At 35.7% G+C, this 22,460-nt stretch overlaps 1 protein-coding gene across 1 annotated transcript; it reads left to right on the forward strand.

Moving 5' to 3' along the window:
- The first annotated feature begins 1,752 nt into the window (after positions 1-1,752).
- On the forward strand, positions 1,753-16,923 carry muc13b (mucin 13b, cell surface associated). Its single transcript, XM_052612282.1, is given in 13 exon segments — positions 1,753-1,938; positions 11,567-11,677; positions 11,903-12,025; positions 12,730-12,849; positions 13,002-13,108; positions 14,222-14,280; positions 14,517-14,609; positions 14,766-14,938; positions 15,035-15,080; positions 15,453-15,490; positions 15,595-15,682; positions 15,776-15,971; positions 16,157-16,923. Coding segments are annotated over 13 exon segments (1,350 nt in total). The 5' UTR covers positions 1,753-1,877; the 3' UTR covers positions 16,292-16,923.
- The last annotated feature ends 5,537 nt before the right edge of the window (positions 16,924-22,460 follow it).

Here is a 22,460-nt window from a genome sequence, read left to right on the forward strand (position 1 = left end):
TAAATGAAAATTGATCTGTTCAGACAGCATTAGTATAAAATGGACAGCAGCACATACTGGTTAAAAAAAAAAAAGATATTTCCATGAAGACACCTTTTCTATAGCCTCTAAAAAGATACATGAATTAAAGTGCAAAGGGCTTTGTTTTATGAGCCAATAAAAGGAGGTTTCATGTTGCTGGGAAACAGAAAGATAAATACTTTCCTGACTGAACAATTTACCCAAATCTTCTCTCTCTCTCTCTCTCTCTCTCTCTCTCTCTCTCTCTCTCTCTCTCTCTCTCTCTTAGAAACATGAACTGTCTGAACCAAGTCATCCATGTATCTCAATTAAAACATACAAGTTGTATAATGGCTGTAATTAACTGTTCTTTATTAGCCATCTGTAAAAATGGGTTGAACTTCAAGTTAGTGGAGTCAGTGCCTTAGCAACAGGACAAATGATATTTCCACTAAACCAGGCTTGACTGTTATGATGACTTGAACAACTATTGTCAAAATTTACAATAGTCTATTTTTTTTTACAGTACAATTAGCCTTTTATTACATAGCTGACTGTGTATGTGCTTATGGGTTTAGTTAACAACTAGATTTAGTGAGATTCACATTATAATGCCTCTATGATTCAGCTCTCGTAAATGTATTATAGATGTTAAATAATGGATATGCAGTTGTGTGTTACAGTTTTAATATTTTTTTCTTTCAGACGTTCTTTCAGTGACTCAGTTGGACCTATGTGATACTAGATGAGTGTGTGCTACATTTCAGAAGAGGGTAAAGTGCATTAAGGCACTCTAGATTAATAAAACACCAGATGACACTTTTACGAGTTTTTATGTGACTGTAAACTTTTATGACAATGATTCAGTCTGACCTACCATAAACATATCACAAAATGTCGCATGGTGTTAGGCTATTTGACTAATGATGATGTTTGTGTGTATTCACTTGTACTGTAAAATTTGGCAATGCAATCACAAATTGGTAATCCAATGTATACCCCCCCCCCCCCCCAATTCTGACTGGTTTCAGAATCCACAACTTTTCTTCTTCTTCTTTTCTGTTTATAGTTCATATTAACTGACATTTTTTTAAATTCCCCAATTATCTATGGTATATAGAAGACAGACGGTGATAGAATTTCGTGTGATTTTTTTTTTTTTTTTTTTTTTTTTTTTTTTTTTAAATGGTTTTAGAAATGTTATACCATTAATGTTATGGGTGAAATGTGGTCATTATTTAAGAGCAGCACTTTTTTCATTTTCTTATCGAAGGGTTGGTATCAAAGGTCCCAAAATTTATCAGTGGGTTTAAATAAATTTGACGCTTATAATCTAATAAATCAACAGAAGTCTGACTCTCTGGTTACATTACATGCTTTTAGATGACACGGGCTGGCCCCTGAACATGAACTTAAATTGATATTTATACCATTTGTCCACTTATATGCATGTTGCATATGTCTTTGGAATTTAGGCTGAGCACAATAAGGAATTATTCCAAATAATTCTTTTAAGTAAATTATGTACTGTTTATGCTCATCTGCAGCATATTCAAGTGTAATTAAGCTTATTTAAATATTAACTTTAAACATCTTCAGTCAAGAAACTTCCCTGTAGCTCACCTGCATTACCTTTCCAGGAGGCATGACTTTACCTCAACCTACGTCATTATTCATCTTTGGCCCTCCCCTTGATCTCAGGATTTAAACTGGTCTATCTACACATTCTAATCATTGAACACAGGGCAGTGCTAAACAACCAGTCACCAGAGGATCTGTTTTCTCTCTCTCTCTCTCTCTCTCTCTCTCTCTCTCTCTCTTTACGGTTCCTGTTTCTTACGAAGTAGCTGCACTGCCACTCTGACTAAAATTAGAAAATGAATATACCACTAAAGACCATTCTGATCTTCTGCTTAGTGGCTGCAAGTACAGCACAAAGTAAGTGTATTTCTTAAGATAAATTTGGATGTCATATTTAGCTGACCAAAAATGTCTATGTTCCTTTACTGGTCGTTTTTATGGATATCTATATTATTGGGTTCTTAAATTGTGATCGCAAATTGGCTTACACTTATTAAAAAAAACTTTATAACGACTTAATAATTCATAATTTTGTGTGCATTAATGTGTATTTGTAATATAATTTAAATTAATCATTTATTAGGTCCTCTAAAAGCCAAAGATAATTAACAGTTATTGATTGTTTGACTTTCTGTAGAACTTTTTGTCACCGACACTGGAATTTTCTGTTATTTATCTGCAGATAGGCTGGCCAGTTGAGTTAAGCATTTGTTTGAGATTGCATCAGTGTACCTTAAAATGTAATTTTTAAATTTGGGTAAGTTTACCCAAATGGTCATTGCTCCTTAGAAGAGTGGCAACCTCTTATTTTATGTAATGACCTCATTTTTATTTAATTTATTTATTTGTGTGTGTGTGTGTGTGTGCGCGTTTTTTATACGAATGCTGTTTTGGCTTGGCATATTTTATTACTGGTTCATTTGGAGTAGTTAACCTTGAACTTGCACTTCCTTGTTGATGGGAAATTGGCATGTGAACTTTGTTATTTTCATCATGAGGGGTCTGAGTAACTTGAAATTGTATTGCTTACAAAGTCCATACCATTTTTATTGGATATTCAAAGATTATTTTCCACTGATGAGATATGGAGAGATTAAGTACCCCAAACAGAAAACTTATTTGTTTCAAAGACTTTTTAGACAAAGCTGTTTTTCAAGAAAGCAAACAATGAAAAACAAACAGCTACATTCTTCTATTTTCCTTTTGCATTTTTCTTCACATCTTCAAGAGACATTTCTGATGACATGCACATGGTCGTATATACAGTGGCCCCAAAACATATTTAACCTTAAGTCATACAAAATGTAATTTTATTATGTTAATCTGTTAACTATGGTCATTAACATTTGACTACCAGAAAAAATGTTTTTACTGTTGTGTTGATGATAAATTGCCATGGAATTTTCTGCTACAGTGTCATTGTTACTGTTTAATAACAGCAAGCTGATTTTGTTTTCTGAATCCATAAATCCATGGTTTATAGAGTGATGATGTATTTTTGTTGGCCAATCGAAAGTTAGGGTAATTATTCTTACATGTTTTATTCATCATGATAATAGATAATAGATAGAGCATGATTATTATAAGCACATTAATAATGTAAAATATTTGTAAGTAATAAGTAAATGAGTTAAATTTTTCGTTGTAAGACAACTTATGATTCGATTCGATTCACAATACTGATTTCACAATTTCATTTTCTCGCAATTTTATTATTATTATTTTTTTATTATTAGATTTAAGACAAATTATAAATGAAAAGGCACCCTTTAATTATTGCTTTGACAAAAAGCTGCACATTTCTTTGTGAAAATTAACATTTTAAAACAAACCCCCAAATCTAATCAAATAAATAAGACAACAAAAAAAAGCTTTTGCTTGTGCACTTTCCATTCAAAAGGAAAGTGCACAGCCATTTAAATTCCATTTAAAGGCAACCACTGCATTTGAATCACAACCCAAACAAAGAGGCTGAATACATGCAGCATGAGTTTTTTTTTAATTATTATTATTATTATTATTATTATCTAAATGACAGTGTATCATTTGAAATTTTAAAACAAAAACAGAATGCTCTGATTTATCTTTGTGAAACTATGCTACATTAAACATCTGCATGAAATAATGACAGCAGAGGGGCTGAATGACATGCAAATTCACTCTCTGATAGCATGTGGTGGTTCTGAAACAGCAGCAATACAAAGTCAAAGCAGCAGCACTTATGAACACTGGTTTAATATGCATCATACAGAGACGATGGGAAAAAATTATTATCTAAACTTTTCTAAAGACAGTCGGCTTAGAGTCAAGTCAAGTCACCTTTATTTATATAGTGCCTTAAACAAAATACATTGCGTCAAAGCAACTGAACAACATTCATTAGGAAAACAGTGTCGATAATGCAAAATGATAGTTAAAGGCAGTTCATCATTGAATTCAGTGATGTCATCTCTGTTCAGTTAAATAGTGTCTGTGCATTTATTTGAAATCAAGTCAATGATATCGCTGTAGATGAAGTGACCACAACTAAGCAAGCCAGAGGAGACAGCCGCAAGGAACCGAAACTCCATCGGTGACAGGATGGAGAAAAAAACCTTGGGAGAAACCAGGCTCAGTTGAGGGGCCAGTTCTCCTCTGACCAGACGAAACCAGTAGTTCAATTCCAGGCTGCAGCAAAGTTAGATTGTGCAGAACAATCATCTGTTTCCTGTGGTTTTGTCCTGGTGCTCCTCTGAGACAAGGTCTTTACAGGGGATCTGTATCTGGGGCTCTAGTTTTCCTGGTCTCTGCTGTATTTTAGGGCAGTAGAGGTCCTTTCTAGGTGCTCATCAACCATCTGGTCTGGATACGTACTGGATTCGGGTGACTGCAGTGACCCTCTGATCTGGATACAGACTGGATCTGGTGGCTACGGTGACCTCGGAATAAGAGAGAAACAGACAAATATTAGCGTAGATGCCATTCTTCTAATGATGTAGCAAGTACATAGGGTGTTATGGGAAGTGTTCCCGGTTCCGGTTTACCTAATTAATGCAGCCTAAAAATCCTTTAACGGATATGGATATTAAAAGCACATTAGTATGTGTAAGCCAGGTTAAAGAGATGGGTCTTTAATCTAGATTTAAACTGCAAGAGTGTGTCTGCCTCCCGAACAATGTTAGGCAGGTTATTCCAGAATTTAGGCGCCAAATAGGAAAAGGATCTGCTGCCTGCAGTTGATTTTGATATTCTAGGTATTATCAGATTGTCTGAGTTTTGAGAACATAGCGGACGTAGAGGATTATAATGTAAAAGGAGCTCATTCAAATACTGAGGTGCTAAACCATTCAGGGCTAAGTAATAAGCAATCTTTTAAAATATTTACGATGTTTGATAGGTATCCAGTGCAGTGTTGACAGGACCGCGCTAATATTGTCATACTTCCTGGCTCTAGTAAGAACTCTTGCTGCTGCATTTTGGACTAGCTGTAGTTTGTTTACTAAACGTGCAGAACAACCACCCAATAAAGCATTACAATAATCTAACCTTGAGGTCATAAATGCATGGATTAACATTTCTTCATTTGACATTGAAAGCATAGGCAGTAATTTAGATATTTTTGAGATGGAAAAATGCAGTTTTACAAATGCTAGAAACATGGCTTTCTAAGGAAAGATTGCGATCAAATAGCACACCTAGGTTCCTAACTGATGTCGAAGAATTGACAGAGCAACTATCAAGTCTTAGACAGTGTTCTAGGTTATTACAAGCAGAGTTTTTAGGTCCTATAATAAACACCTCTGTTCTTTTTCAGAATTTAGCAGTAAGAAATTACTTGTCATACAGTTTTTTATATCGATTATGCCAGTGGTTCCCAACCTTTTTCAGCTCGCGGCCCACACAACCACACACATATGTTTGCGTGGCCCACTTCAAAAAAATTAACTGACCCCGCTATTGTTGGGTAAATAATGAAGTACTCAGAAGCTAGATTGTTAACTGTATTTATTGAATGAACTAGGGATGTGCGATATGGACAAAAAAAAAAAAAAACTATCGCGATTTCTTTGATCAATTTTGCGATTGTGACACACACAATATGCTTTTACAGTCATAAATGCTTTCAGGATTAATTTGAAACACGTTTCCAAAAGAAAACAAATTAGAGCTTTATTAAAAAAATTGTAACGTCTCTAGAACAGACATAACTCAAAATTATCACTATAGTAAAGATGTAACAAAATGTATAGACTTATGGCAAAAAATAAAATAAAAAAAATCCCGTGTCCAGGGATTTTTTTTCTTCTCTTTTTTGTCATGCATTGTTCATAGAACTCATTAATTGTGGCGGTGCCTCAGGTTTTTGCAGTGTGTATACAGTATGTGTATGCGGTCAGCAGCGAGAGCGAATAAATATAACGCGAAAGCACATTAAAATAATGCACGAGCGCGAATCTCTCTGTGCTGTCATAAAACCAGACGTACTTGCTCAGATACACGCTGCTCTGCGTGGAGAGAGTGTGCACACTTTAAACGTGTCTCCTGTCACTTAAGCTGCATCCTGTGCACTCACATCTCTCTCTATGCTCATGTGTTAGATATTAAATATTTTGCACATTTTTATTTCTAGCCTTTTACCGCGTCCAGTGTGAATGCTCTGATCCGTTAACATGGGCTCGGGAAAAATTCGCATCACAGACAGAGTGTGAACCTGGAGTTACAGGCATGCCCAGTCTGTTCTGTTCTCGCGCTAGGCACACTGCATGCATTCTGATTTAGAATGGACTGGAAATTAACAGAAAACAACTCTGGCTGGCACCGCTCAGCAAAACGGGAAAACCAGATCCAGGCAGAGCTCGGCAGCAAGTAGATAGTCACCGGAGCAAGCAGTCAGGAGGAAACACAACAGCCATTTATGCATGTTTGAATTTGCTGTTCTGTAGCATGTGCAGCAAAAATATATAAGAAAAATATTTCTTTTTTGTTATTTAATTATATATATATATATATATATATATATATATATATATATATATATATATATATATATATATATGAAATGATGTTATGTTATGACTTAGACATTTTAACATATATTAACAATATTTTTTATTTTAGTAGTAATTGGCGGCCCACATGCAATACCACCGCGACCCACTAGGGGGGCGCGGACCACAGGTTGAAAGCCACTGGATTATGCATTCCATTAGTTTTTCAAATTGGTGTGTTTCCCCGGGCCGCAAAGAAATATAGAGCTGAGTGTCATCAGCATAACAGTGAAAGCTAACACAATGTTTCCTGATGATATCTCCCAAGGGTAACATATAAAGCGTGAAGAGTAGCGGCCCTAGTACTGAGCCTTGAGGTACTCCATACTGCACTTGTGATTGATATGATACATCTTCATTCACTGCTACGACCTGATGGCGGTCATATAAGTACGATTTAAACCATGCTAATTCACTTCCATTAATGCCAACAAAGTATTCAAGTCTATGACGCAGAAGAGGATCTATGACTTCTGGAAGCACCTCCTTTAGGAGCTTAGATGGTATAGGGTCTAACATACATGTTGTTGGTTTAGATGATTTAACAAGTTTGTACAATTCTTCCTCTCCTATAGTAGAGCATGAGTGGAACTGTTCCCCAGGGGGTCTGTAGTGCACTGTCTGATGCGCGATACTGTAGCTTACGGCTGAATGGTTGCAATTTTATCTCTAATAGTATCGATTTTAGAAGTAAAGTCGTTCATAAAGTCATTACTGCTGTGGTGTTTGGAAATGTCAACACTTGTTGAGGCTTTACTTTTTGTTATTTTAGCCACTGTATTGAATAAATACTTGGGGTTATGTTTGTTTTCTTCTAAAAGAGAAGAAAATTAATCGGATCTAGCAGTTTTTAATGCTTTTCTTTAGGATAGGTTACTTTCCCGCCAAGCAATACGAAATACCTCTAGTTTTGTTTTCCTCCAGCTGCACTCCATTTTTCGGGCTGCTCTCTTTAGGGTGCGAGCATGCTCATTATACCATGGTGTCAATCTGTTTTCCTTAACTTTCCTTAAGCGTAAAGGAGCAACTGTATTTAAAGTGCTAGAAAAGAGAGAGTCCATAGTTTCTGTTACATCATCAAGTTGTTCTGAGGTTTTTGACATGCTAAGGAATTTGGATACATCAAGAAGATAACTTAAAAAGTAGTCTTTTGTGGTAAAAGTAATGGTTCTTCCATACTTGTAACTTGAAGTAGATTTTACAATTTTGGCTATATGAAGTTTGCACAAAACTAAATAATGATCTGAGATATCATTACTTGGCTGCATAATTTCAACACTATCAACATCAATTCCATGATTTCGACAATTAGTAGGTCCTGAAATGTGTTGTCTAACCCCAATAGAGTTCATAATGTCTATAAATGCTGATCCCAATGCATCTTTTTCATTATCAACATGGATATTAAAATCACCAACTATTACATTACATTTACATTTATCTGACGCTTTTATCAAAAGTGACTTAAAATTGCTATGTATGTCAGAGGTCGCACGCCTCTGGAGCAACTAGGGGTTAAGTGTCTTGCTCAGGGACACATTGGCATCTCACAGTGGATTCGAGCCCGGGTCTCTCACACCAAAGCCATGTGTCTTATCCACTGCGCCAACACCACCCACCTATTAAAACTTTATCTGCAGCCAGAACTAACTCAGATGTAAAATCACCAAACTCTTTAATAAAGTCTGTATGGTGCCCTAGTGGCCTGTATACAGTAGCCAGTACAAACATAACAGGGGATTTATCATTAACATTTGTTTCTCTGGATAGTGTTATATGAAGCACCATTACTTCAAACGAGTTATACTTGAAGCCTGCCCTCTGAGAAATCCTAAAAACGTTGTTATAAATTGAAGCAAAACCTCCCCCTTTGCCTTTTAGATGTGGCTCATGTTTATAACAGTTATCTTGGGGGGTGGACTCATTTAAAATAATGTAATCATCAGGTTTTAGCCAGGTTTCTGTCAAACAGAGCACATCTATATTATGATCAGTGATCATATTATTTACAAAAAGTGTTTTCGTAGAAAGGGATCTGATATTCAATAAGCTAAGATTTATCATTTTTTATCCATATTGCATCTGTTTTTTATTTGTTGAACCTCAATTAAATTGTTAATCTTAACTTGGTTTGGACGTTTTTTGTATTTTCTTGTTCGAGGAACAGACACAGTCTCTATAGTGTGATATCTAGGTGAAAGAGTCTCTATCTGCCGAGAATTAGCTGACCTCTGTGATGTGAGGCAGCTAGGAGATGGTCGGTTTAGCCAGTCTGTCTGCTTCCTGACCTGGGTCCCAGTTAGCCAAGTATAAACACTAAGACTATTTGCCATGTTTCTAGAGAGAAGAGTGGCGCCACCCCAGGAGGGATGAAGACCATCTCTTTTCAACAGGTCAGGTCTGCCCCAAAAGCTTGTCCAATTGTCTATGAAACCTATGTTATTTTGTGGGCACCACTGAGACATCCAGCCATTGAGTGATGACAATCTGCTATGCATCTCGTCATATATTCACGTTCCGTACAATAGAATCACCAATAACTAGAGCACTTTCATCAGGTTTCTCAGTGGCTGCATCACTGAGTGGGGAGAACCTGTTTAATGTTTTGATCGGAACAGAAGAGCGGTGTTTTGACCCACGACTACGCTGCCTCACTGTCACCCAGCTGCCCTGCTGCAGGGGCTCTGTTGCCGGAACCGAACAATGTACAGGAATCCCTGAGCTAGACGCATACAAAACCGTATCTAGAGCCCTAACATTCTTACTGTCCTCAATTAAAGTCAGGATGCGTGTCTCTAGTTCTGAAATCTTCTCTGTCAGCCTAACTATTTCCCTGCATTTATCACATGTGAATCCCTCACCTGCGACAGAGATAGATAAACTGTGCATGTGGCAAGAGGTGCAAATAACAATAGCAGGAGAAGCCATTACTCACAGTGATTGTTGAATTATTTTTACTGCCGTTGTTTGATGAACTTGAAACAGCGATAGGTTCGAATGAAAATGGTAATGTCAAGCTAACGCTTTGCAGGTGTACTGCACTCAAGGATATAAAATAAAAGTGAACGATCAAAAGTAATCTAATAAGATTGATCGATAATATCAGAAATATGGTGTGAATTAAGTTATATTTTATCACTTAAAAAAAAGATAGTAAGAGTGATAGTAAGATAAAGATTCTAGAAAAAAAATAAAATAAAAACAGCTACACGGAGCTACGATTAGCTACAGAAGGCCAACAGGAAGTAGAGAAAATTTTTATAAACTCCCTCCCCGAAATGTATCGCAATTCATTTAACATCTCAGTCGATTTGAATCTTCCATATTTGTATCGATTTTAAACCTGCTCGCACTGAATCGTTAAATTCATACTTTTTGTTGTTTTGACAATCAATGTCAGATACAGCAACACCATACACCAACACTTCAACGAATAAAAAGGCACCCTGCCGACTACGCCAAAATGTGGCGCCCACAAATCATACAACTAACTACGCCACCCCTTGAGCTTAGTTGGTTAGTGCAGGTTTCAGAGCAAGGGGAACTCTGCTCCAATCAAAATATACAGACACAGGTTCGTAGATGTATAAAAATACAATCTTTATTAATAAATAGTTGAAGGTGTTGGTTGGCCTGAATGAAAACAAAATATCAAACAAATAAATGACCAGAAATTTCACCAAGCCATCAGTATGGGAGCCAGTAGAGTGCTTTGAGCAAACACTAAGAGGAGGCCAAGTTCTCACTACCACCCGTGAACAGAGGCACAGAGCCTTTTAAGTAATAAACACTAGAGCTTAATGTCTACACACTGCAAACTCACAGAACTCTAATAAATATAGTTAAGACATTAAGATTCATACTACACGGCACTGCAAACGTCTTGAGCAAGAGAAAACAAGAACCAAAACCCACTTTCCAGTGAAGTCTCTTGCACTACCCTGGCTCCCCCCACACAGAGGATGTTTACAGAAGGAATTGGAAGTAAACTAAATGAAAAACACAAAACAAATGAATAAATAAAAAAAATAGTGAAAATAAACCCACCCTAGCCTGTGACATACAATTAACACACTCACATACAATAACAGCTATAGCCAACATGCTAGAGGAAAACAAACAATAATAAAAAAAATAAAATAAATAAATAAAAAAACTATACTATAAGCAGCACCCCACAATCGAATCAAACAATATGGAGAGCTGCAGCCAGCAACTCAAGTGTAGCTGTACGGGTCTGTTGCAGCATTAACAGTGAATGGGAAACACTAGGTTGGGTGTAAACATCCCACTGCAGTCACAGCACCCAGGCGATGCTCGTTAAACACAGAAGTAGTTTGGCATTACTTTGCCTTAGTTCGCTCGCCCATTCACAGTCTCACAAGTAAACAAATGTTGCACAGCGGCTCAATCAGCACCGGCTATCCACTCACTGAACACTAAAAAACAACACTTAATGCTGCGGCACCTGGGGAGCAGTTGGGGGTTCAGTGCCTTGTCCAAGGGCACCTAAGTCGTGACATTGAAGGTGGAGAGAGCACTGCACATGCATTCCCCCACCTACAAGAAAGAAAGAAAGAAAGAAAGAGAGGATTGAAAGGATCCAAAGGATCCTAATCCTAACCCGGCCCACAGGCTACAGTAATAAAAATTACTTTGAGGATTCAGTATTAATTTTACCAGGATTCTTAGAGGATTTAGTGTTAACATTATTATTGTTGTAGTGATCATATTTTTCTAGGCCAATTGTTTTGTAATGTAATTGACTTTTTTCTTAGAAGAAGCTTTAAGATAAAATACTGGTAAATGTATAAAATAATTTAAACTCAAATAATTATTATTTGTCCACGTATATATTTGATAAGTAGCTGTGTAAAAAGGGGGATAATGTAACTTCAGTCAGAAGTTTTATTATGGACTTTCTGCAACCTCTTCTTACATAAAACCTTTCTCCACAGCTCATGAGAAGACAAGGACTGGTACTTTTACCAAAAACTCTGTGGGAACTAATCCTACAGCCAATACTCCGGCCACCACAACTGTTAACACCACAACCACTACGACACAAGGTACTCACACTGTCTTAATCATAAATCCCACCAGCAGGCCCAAATGCTTCAAAATAATTTAAACTCAAATCATTATTACTTGTCCACATATATATTTGATACGTAGCTGTATAAAAAGGGGGATAATGTACCTACAGCCAAAACTAACCCATTTATAAGATCATCATGATGCAGTTTTTTATGGACTTTCTGCAACCTCCTCTCACATAAAACCTTTCTCCACAGCTCCTGGGGAGATAAGTAATGTCACTTTTACCACAGAAAAAACAACTAATTCTACAGACAATACTTCTGCCAGCACAACTCCTGACACCATAACTGTTACCACCAAAACCACTACGAAACAAGGTACTCACACCATCATAGTCTTAAATCACACCAGCAGGCCCAAATGCTTCATAATAATATCAATCATTATAAGAAGTAATAAATAATCATGTCATAATTTACTCACTGTCCTTGTATGACCTTCTTCTGTGAAGCATAAACGACACAATTTTAAACAATATACTGGTCACTTGCAATTACAGTGGATGGGGACTGAAGCCTTTAAGCTTCAAAAAAAAAAAAAAGATTGGAAAAGAATGAAAGTGTCATAAAGAGGTCCATATGACCATGTGTATTATGATTTAAATCATTAAGTCAATGAGTTAAACCCAGGAGACTAATCATACCATTCTGTGAACTAATCATTCAGAATAAAAATGTGAACTAGATCAGTCGATGCATTTAAGACATCCATTTCTTTTTATTGACCAATCAGATATTGCTACACCATGAACTTACCAAGGTTAAACTATAGGACAAATGTCAAGAATTTTAGTGAATAATAGCTTACATTTTGGTCTGTTTTTATTTGGAATATAGCACAGAAGTCATATGGACTACTTTTATGACACAAGTGCTTTGAGTTTTTTTACTGAAGCTCGGTAACATGATTGTCATTTTACAATATATTGATATTAGTTACTTATAGAAAATAAACACTGCTGGAAAAGATCTTTCCTGGTTTATGCAGGCAAAAAATGGCTTCATGTTTGTTCATTTTCAAGGTCCCTGTGTTCCAAATCCTTGTATTGGAGACAGTAAATGTGAAGAACGATTTGATGACTTCTTTGCTTGCATCTGCCGACCTGGACTGATTTACTTGGAAATGAGAGGCTGTATTCAAAGTATGACTGACTCAGTTTTGAATCATTAGATCATAAGTGTAGATGTTTGACAAAATAAAATGCTTAAGGCAGACACTCAGCTAGCTGCCTTTTAGCTTATTGTTTCATATATATATATATATATGTGTGTGTGTGTGTGTGTGTATTTGCAGCAAAGGTCTTCCCAGGTACTTTAACTTTGAACAGGACTTTTGATCCAAATATGGCTAACAAAATGTCTGAAGAGTTTCATCTGATAGCAGGTGAAATTGAGAATAATGTAAGAGACTAAATTTCCTTTTCGATTTGTGTAGACATTCAATCCTAACCAACACACTCTATAGACCAATTCAGAGTCAGCACTTGTAGCTGCGCGCGCATAGTGGTTGCAGAAAAACATTGGGAACAAGTGGAGGTAAATGGGTGAAATCCACGGAATAAGAGAAAACTATTTATATATATTTGTGCCTTTTGATGTTAAGATCGGAATGCAAATAATTTTTATAGAATACGCCATTTGAAGCTAAAAGCTGACATTTAAATGGACATATTTTGAATGAAAACTGCTATGATTAATCTACTTTTAAAGCATACATTTGATTTAAACAATAGATCTACATAATATTCACATTTGCTGTTCAATGATGTATTGTATTAGCCCTAAAAACTTTACTTTTAATATTTTTACATAACATTTATTTATTTTATCTCACAATTCTGACTTTTTCCCCATGCAAATACAAGTTTATATATCCAAATGAAGACTTTATAACTCGACTTAACTCAAGAATAATTTGAGTTGAGTTTGTCAATTCTAAAAAAAAAAAAGAATAGTTGAGGGGAAAAGAGAGAATGACGAGTTGTTTTTCCTTATTAGAATTTTGAGAAACTGTGAGAATAAAGTCAGAATTTTGAAATAGAAAATCTAATTTACTTTTTTTTTTTAATGATTTTATTCCAGTTGAAAACTGTAATTTTCTTCCACTAGATAGTCTCCGCATACCAAAAAGTGTCATCCCTGTTTCGGATCTGTAAAACTATCCCACTATATAATGTCAATTTCACTAAATAACAGTGCTTATCACTGAGTGACAAGCTCTTGTAATATGCAGAGAACATTTTGAAAATTACATCTAATCAATATAATCGAAAATCTTTTTAAACCTAACAATTTTATACTGTATCCATGTAATTCTCTATCTGTAAAGGCTATTCGCTACCGGGTTTTCTGCAACCATGATGCGCTGGCATCCTGAATGTTTACAAACCTAAAATTGATCTATAGCAGCTTGTCTAGCAAGATTTTTCATTTTTACATAGTAAAGTATGAGTAATACAAATAAATGGTGGTAACAGATAGCATTGCTTTTGTATATTCTTAACCCTAATACAGCTCAAAGAAATCCTGGGTAATGACAATGGCTACATTAAGTCCACCGTTTTGAGTCTAAGGTAAGTACCACTTGTTATAATAACCCTTCCTTTAAACATTAACTTGTGAATGTAATATCCTCTGAGACTGTTTTTTAGTTTTCTGTTACTCATTGTTGAATACATATTGCAAATAATAATTCACATTTTCAAGTCTTAGCATTATGAGAAAGCGTGGAACAGCTTTAATTTTGCCCCTAGCTAAAGGCTAATGAGTTTCAAAACTTTTAACAGTTTATCATCATTTCCTTTTACAGCAAAGGCAGTGTAATTGCAGACGTTCAGAATTTCTATGACTTGTCATCCAATGCCACATCAGTTTCAGTTGCAAATAAGATTGAAAATAACAAATGGCCAGAAGCCAATGGTTTCGAAGGTACATCTGAGGCTTCTTTTGATCGTTTTTTTGTTTTGTTTTGTTGTTGTTTTTTTTTGTTGTTGTTGTTTTTTTTTTTTGCAATGATTTTGAACAATTTGGCAATTACAAGCATTAGAATGAAGCACACATTTGTACATTTTAACTTATATACTCAATTCACATGAGACAGTGTGTGTGATCTTGACATTTGTGACAATACCACCACCAAAGCCTGTGAAGAACAAGAGACTAGTGGTACTGCAAGGTGTACTTGCAAAGAAGGGTACATCAGGTCACAATTCACATCACTTTCCTGCCATTGTAAGTTCCTTTTTTTGCTCCCTAGTATGTATGCACAACTTCAAAACATTCAAACTGGTCCTCATAAATTTATTATTGTGCTCCTATATTTTATAGCTTGTCCAAATGGGGATATGGCGGTGGGTGAAGACAGCTGTAAAAAGTATGCACTTGCATTATCTCATTAAATATTTTAATTAATCTATATGAAAATGTCATAATTATTACAGAAACAATTAATGTTATCTCAAGGCCAACTAAAGTCCTCTATGGTATGGTATAACATGCTCATTAAGCCCACCGATTAAAAAAAAAAAGAAAATGCAACATGCCCTATGAAGTAATCATTCTGTAAAATCTATATTAACTGGTTTTATTTAAGTCAAATATTATTAAATATGACTTATTTAATAATATTTATGAATACATAAGTAACTCACATGTCACAAGGCAAAGACATATGTGTAATATTATGTGTGTCATAATGGGTGTTGTGGTTCCATGGTATCACGGAGAGATGTTTTGATTATTTTAGGTGTTCTTTTGGTTTCTCTGGATTTAATTGCAGTGATCGTAAGTCTGCTCTCCACCATCATCTGAATCAAGCTCATCTTCTCTGTTTTACTACTTTAGATGAACATTTATGAGACTATTTTTAATGCAGATTCTCATTACAGCATATCTTTTGGTTGTGATCGCGGTGTCCACTGTGTTGGGTGTATTGCTGATTATCTTTATTGTTGCCCTGATAGTTGTAAGCTGCAGGTGAGAGTCCACAACACATTTCCTTAGCCCATTTACACAAACATTATATGGATTTAAAACATTCATTTTGTCTGTGTTCATTAATAATTAAAGGAATCAAAAGGGAAGCTCCTCATCCCAGGTAGATTTTAGCTCAAACTATGGCAATAAGGAATTACATAAACCTACCGGAGTTCCCAGGATTCCTCGGGCCAACCCTGACACTAGCTTGAAGTCTACAAATCTGGAGATGGCAGATAGTGGGAGCAATCAGGCACTGGTGACCAGAGATCGCCCAGAGAGCAAAACGGTAAGACTAGGACTAAAGTCCTACTCGCTGGGTTTATTACAGGCCACATGCATTTTAGTTATGACCCTTGTTGAGCATCTGTTATCTAAATAAAGTGTTTCTAACTATTTGATCAAAGTGATACAATCACATTTATAAATAAAGCAACTCTTAAGTATCTCAAAACATTATTTGTGTTCTTGTAGCACTACTACGAGGGCGTGAGCTATAGGGGTCAAGTTCCTTCAGTGTACTCCAGCAATGGCGGGAGAGGAGAGGAAAATGGTGGTGTTCACAACCCATACTTTCGACAAGATGATGACAGAATGCGCAGATATTAACATAATTTAATTTGTTTGGATGATTTTTGTTCATTTTCATGTGGATTGAATTAAAAAATAATAATAATCTTTTTTGACACATATTTGAAGATTTTAATGGAAAGTAGTTATTTCCTTTTACATAAATCTTTCATTAACCATAGGAACAGAACTCAGAGTTCCATCATATTTATATTCTGTGGTTTTAGCATCTAATGAAATTCGGTTTTTGGGTTTCAATCTTGATCTAACCTTTTGCTTTAAAAGTATTTGGATTTTTTTTTTCTTTTCCATCTTACAAACTTTAAAACATTTTAGTTTTTCAGTTCCAACAAATATATATATTTTTAAACACATCCATGTTTTAATGCAATAGTTAAGTCAGATATTTCAATGTTCATATTTATGACATGTATGTTTAATTTTTCTACACTCAGCTGTACGAAATAAAAACAAATCAATGTTTTTTTTTTTTCAGATATTGATGCAACTTATTTATTCAGGAAGATAAATTATGATTAACTGTTCTAATTGTAACTATGCCAGTTGATGCATTTTATTACAGATGATTTTAAGAAATAATAATAAAAACTTAATATTTTGTATTTAAATAACATGGAGTTAATAAAGCATTAGATGTTTCTTTAAATAATGTATCCAAGGGTATATACATGTTCTTCTGTTAGTGTATGACATTTTTAATAAATTAGATATTCTTATGAAACAGACACATAATTTTTATTAATGTGTTCATACATTTCATTTTAAATGCTTACTTTTTCAAATGCCTTATATTCTGACATCAATAACAGAATAATAAAAGCTTAAACTGTTTTTGTTTGTTTGCAACATTGTTTGCAAAAATGACTTTTATAATATTCCTTCCTGCTAGCTTTTAAAAAAAAATGTAAATTCATCCTTTTGCACTGCACTTAACACATGCAAATACACTATATTAAGCACAGTACTACACTGCATTTCATCATTATTAATGCTTTATAAGTTAATGATAAACTCATAACTTAAATGACTTAAAATGCCATCTCACTTAGCATGGCCGTCCCACTTTGCAAATATGTCTCAGATATATTTATTGGGACACAAGAAAAAAAAAGAAAAAAAGATTCTGTAGAACATATTCTGATATGAAATAGCTTTTTGTTTTCTTACACTTCACATGAATAAATTCTGTAACTTTTCCCTAATAAGATTTTAGACAAGTCATTATTTTAAAATTTAAATTATTTTCCTGTAAATGGTTATGAAATGAGCTCTGCCCCAATTGTCAATGGTAAATGGACTGCATTTATATAGCACTTTCAACAGACCCATGGCCATCCAAAGCACTTTACAAGTTGCCTCACATTCACCCACTGACAGCAACGTGTCAGCCAGGCACCATCCAGCTTGTCGGGAGCAGCTGGGGTTAGGTGTCTTGCTCAAGGGCACCTCGTCAGGTGGAGCTGGGGATTGAACCACCACCTTCCAGTTTGTAGACAACCTACATGAACCACTGAGCCACTGCCGCCCAATGTGACGTCAATTTAAGAACCCCCAAAACCATTTATAAAGATAAAGAATTAAAGATAAATGAGTGATGTATAATTTAACAAACTTCATATGGATAACATTCACTTCCAGGCTTATCTTTGGCCTTAATTAACCTATAAGTAGAGAATACATTTTACTATTACCCCCCCTCCCCCCCCACCCCCGAAAAAAAAGATTACATACAAATTGTATAATCAAAAAGCTAAATTATTTAAACACATCTCTGCAATGTATTCATAACATTGTATATTAAACAAAACAAAACAAAAAAATACTGATTTTCAAAACACAATGCATCTAGCCATATTACAGTTACAGCAGCAAAACAAAATCCAACAAAATTATTATTATATAGACAAATTATAAATAAATAGACATAGATTACATTTTCTAAACATTCATAAATTTATCATGGGTAAAAGTGTAAACCCCACATTTTTTTTTTCTGACAGTTTTCTTTTTCTATTCTTTTTTCTGTAGCATTTAACACTGAACTTAAAATGCTTTCACTAATTCTGAGACATTTATGTGTCAGTCACTACACTCCATTGGTTATGTTTCTGCAAGAGTTGCAAAATCTTACAAATAATACTGGTATACTGGTTGGTATTTAATAGAATCCATGATGTCATGTGTCTAAACAAGATGTTCTGGACCTCCAGCAGAAAATATAGGCCCATGACATTAAAAATACAAATGAAAATGCAATTTTTAAGCTGTGATCCTTGGAGAGTCTTTAGCCACTCAAACTCTCCTTCTCACCATGCATTAGGATAATATAGACACACGTCCTCTTCCAGGCAGATTCGCAATATATATATTTAACAAATTAAACTCATTTTTTAGATACTGTAGGTTTTACTTAACATATATACATTTATTTAACGTCTTTTGTTGGTTAACATTAATGACAAATAGGTATTTAATTTGGAATGCTGTCCTTTTAAGATGGAAGGCATGCAATAAATAGTGACACACGTTCAGTTTTCACACACCTGTTCACGTTCACTTAATCCATAACCGACTTTATTTATGAGACATACTCTACACTATAAACATCTGGACTGCTGTATGTGTATTTGAGCGCTGAGAACTGATCATGCTGTTGTAAAAACTAAAGTTTCCTGGAGGCACCTTTTGGGGTTCTTCACTTCGCCACACCGGTGGAACCCTCTGAAGAGCTTCTAGGCACACTCTAAATGGGGGTGGTTCCTGGAGTACTCAAAAGGATACCTGAGGCACCTTTAGTTTTTACAGTGAGTTGAGAACTGAGGAAGTGGAGCGCATGTGAGAGAAAGAAAACACTTCTATCAGCATGATTTCACCTGTCCCGTCTTCACTAACTTTAAGTTAATCGACAACGCGACTCCCGGGGAAAACGGGACGTCTGGTCACCTCATCCCTACCCCTTCGGGTGCTGAGGCCATTGTTTCAGATCGCTAGTTCGTCTTTTATTAGTCTATCAATCCACTGCGGCTGTTATACTGACTAGATATACAAATGGCCCTTATCCGATCTCAATGCAATGACAGGGACGCACATTTTGAAGGACAATAGCCTATAGGATGAATGTCCAATAGTCCTCAAATAACATATAAGTTAGCCCTGTCTCGTCTAGTTAACGAAAACGCTATAAATCAAATGTTTACACTGTAACACTACTATTGAAATAATCACAGTCATTCTTAAAAATCGAATATACTAATATACATTCACCGCTCAAGAAACATGGGTCCCTGATAATAAACCATAAAACAGCAATAATGCCAGATCTGATTAATTTTTCCTGACAAGGTGATTGGCACAACAGAATCTCAGATGTGGTTTTCCTTGACCCTTTTAATCACTCTTTCCACCAAAAGTCTTAGGCGTGCAGTGGGCTGTGTTTTTTAACTACTTGGCACATTTGAAAGGTGGAATGATCCGTCTAGCACCAACACTGGAGAGCATATCTTCAATAGTGAACCCCTTGTCTGCTATGACCACATCTCCAGGCTCAAGCAGGTCCAAAAATGATCACTTTTTTCAGAGATTTAACCGGTGTAAAGCTGGGAGATAAAAGTGACTGTACCACACGTCATGGAGCTACCACAACCAGACCTTTGAATGTGGTAGGGCACTTATAACTTGAGAAAGATTCAGAGTGGAGTTTCAGTGATGTAGGGCTTTCACAGCAGATTTCTGTACAGTCCAGGATGACATGCAGGATTGGACTAAACAAACGGTAATTCTCTGGCAAGGAGGAGCTTATCTTAATGGGTACTGAACCCAGGTAATCGTCCTGCTCAGCATAGCCAAGCTTACCCAGAAAATCTCAGCGATAACTTGATTGACTGAAACAAACAATATATATTTAATTATATGACAGAACCATTGTTTTTACAAAATCAAAATCAAACTAGTTTTAGACTTATACAGGTATGCTCTCCTTAGAGTTACAAATGACCTGCTCTTATCATCTGATCGTGGTTGTATCTCTCTTTTAGTTTTACTGGATCTTAGTGCTGCGTTTGACACAATTGACCACAACATTCTTTTGCAAAGACTTGAACACTTTGTTGGCATTAATGGAAGGCATTAACATGTGTTAACTTGTACTTATATAACCGCCATTAGTTCGTAGCAGTGAATGAAGAGGTATCATATTGATCACAAGTGCAGTATGGAGTACCTCAAGGCTCAGTACTAGGGCCACTACTCTTCATGCTTTATATGTTACCCTTGGGAGATATCATCAGGAAACATGGTGTTAGCTTTCACTGTTATGCTGATGATACTCAGCTCTATATTTCTTCACGCCCTGGTGAAACACACCAATTTGAAAAACGAATGGAATGCATAGTCGATATAAAAAACTGGAAGATGAGTAATTTCTTATTGCTAAATTCTGAAAAAACAGAGGTGTTAATTATAGCCTAGAACACTGTCTAAGACTTGATGGCTGCTCTGTCAATTCTTCGTCATCAGTTAGGAACCTAATCTATAGAATTTACCCAATAAATGTGAGGTAACAATTTGCATCGACTTTGGTGGGGTAGATTTAATCCCATATATTGAGTATAAACTATCTGAAGTAAAAAGCTATTAAATGCTTGCATAAATTGGGTAACAATACCTCACATTTATATATATATTCAACAGCTACTTATTAAAATTAGGTAAAAATTATTTCAGCAAAAATAAAATTTAGTTATTAAAAAGTTAAAAAGACAGTTCAGCTCATAATTTATTCATGCCGCTATGCATGATGGGAGCCATGGATGAGTTTTTATTGGCTTCAACATGCTTTTTTGATGGTCACCGTTGTTGTGATGCTCACGCTGATTCTTGATGTCTGTGTTTCTAAACTAAATATTTTTTTTTTTATGTAGAACTAACTTTTAAAAACATGTCTTATTATGCCAAAAAATGCTGGATGTGCTCCAGAAATTGCTCTATTAACCTAATTTCTAAACATATTTTCTCAAGGGGGATTTTTTTGCAACATCTTTCGTAAGTAAATTAGATATTTTAATTCATTAATAAATTTTTTTCTAACATAGTTTTACTGTAAATTAAGAAAATACCAAGGTTGCCATATGGCAACTCTGTACCATATAGACAAATAGGTGTAACACAGTGGAATTGCAGTAATGTATTTCCCCATTGGGATTTTTTATAGAGAGTGTCATCAATAAAATTATCACATTTATTTAATGATTTGAAGTGTTTATTGTAGTATAGTTGTATTTATGTACAAATAACACAATTATGTCTTCTTTAGTGTTCCTGTAGCTCAACTGGTAGAGCACTGCGCTAGCAAGCAAGCAAGCGCAAGGTTGGGGGTTCGATTCCCCGGGAACACACGATATGTAAAAATTGATAGCCTGAATGCACTGTAAGTCGCTTTGGATAAAAGCATCTGCTAAATGCATAAATTTAATTTTTAAATTTAATTTAATTTAAATCTAATTTAATTAGCCTGTCATGGAGAAGAAAGGGAAGTGCAAATACCCTGGCTGCAGGGGGGTCGTCCACATGAAGTGCAGCAAATGTGACTTGCACCTTTGCATCATAGCTGAAAGGAACTGCTTTTTGCAGTTTCATGGAATGTCATGAAATTTGACATGAGTTGGATTGAGACGGGTACACGTGGATGGACTGGGAAAACCCACACTGATGGGCAGCTGTGCCCTAATGGTCAGAGTGTTGGACTAGTTACCCAAAGGTCACCAGTTTGAGTCTCGGTGCTGGCAGGACTTGTAGTTGGGAGGTTGTGAATGAACAGCACTCTCTTCCACCCTCAATACCCATGGCTGAAGTGCCCTTGAGCAAGGCACTGAACCCCCATTTGCTCCCCGGGCGCTGGATATATAGCTGCCCACTGCTCCGGGGGTGTGTTCATGGTGTGTTCACTTCTCACTGCTGTGTGCGAGCACTTGGATGGGTTAAATTCAGAGCACCAATTCCAAGTATGGGTTACCATACTTGGCAAATGTCACAGCTTTCACTTTACTTCAGGGAGCCGCCTATACCTGTATTTTATGTTTTCATGTTCTATTTGGTATTAGTGAATGTTCCAAGCTACCATACATTTACTTAACTTGTATAAAATACTTTCAAAAATATTTGTTTTTGTTATTGGAAACTTTGTGGATGT

This window comes from Carassius gibelio, chromosome A12 (genome assembly GCF_023724105.1).
Source record: "Carassius gibelio isolate Cgi1373 ecotype wild population from Czech Republic chromosome A12, carGib1.2-hapl.c, whole genome shotgun sequence".
Classification (NCBI taxonomy): domain Eukaryota; kingdom Metazoa; phylum Chordata; class Actinopteri; order Cypriniformes; family Cyprinidae; genus Carassius; species Carassius gibelio.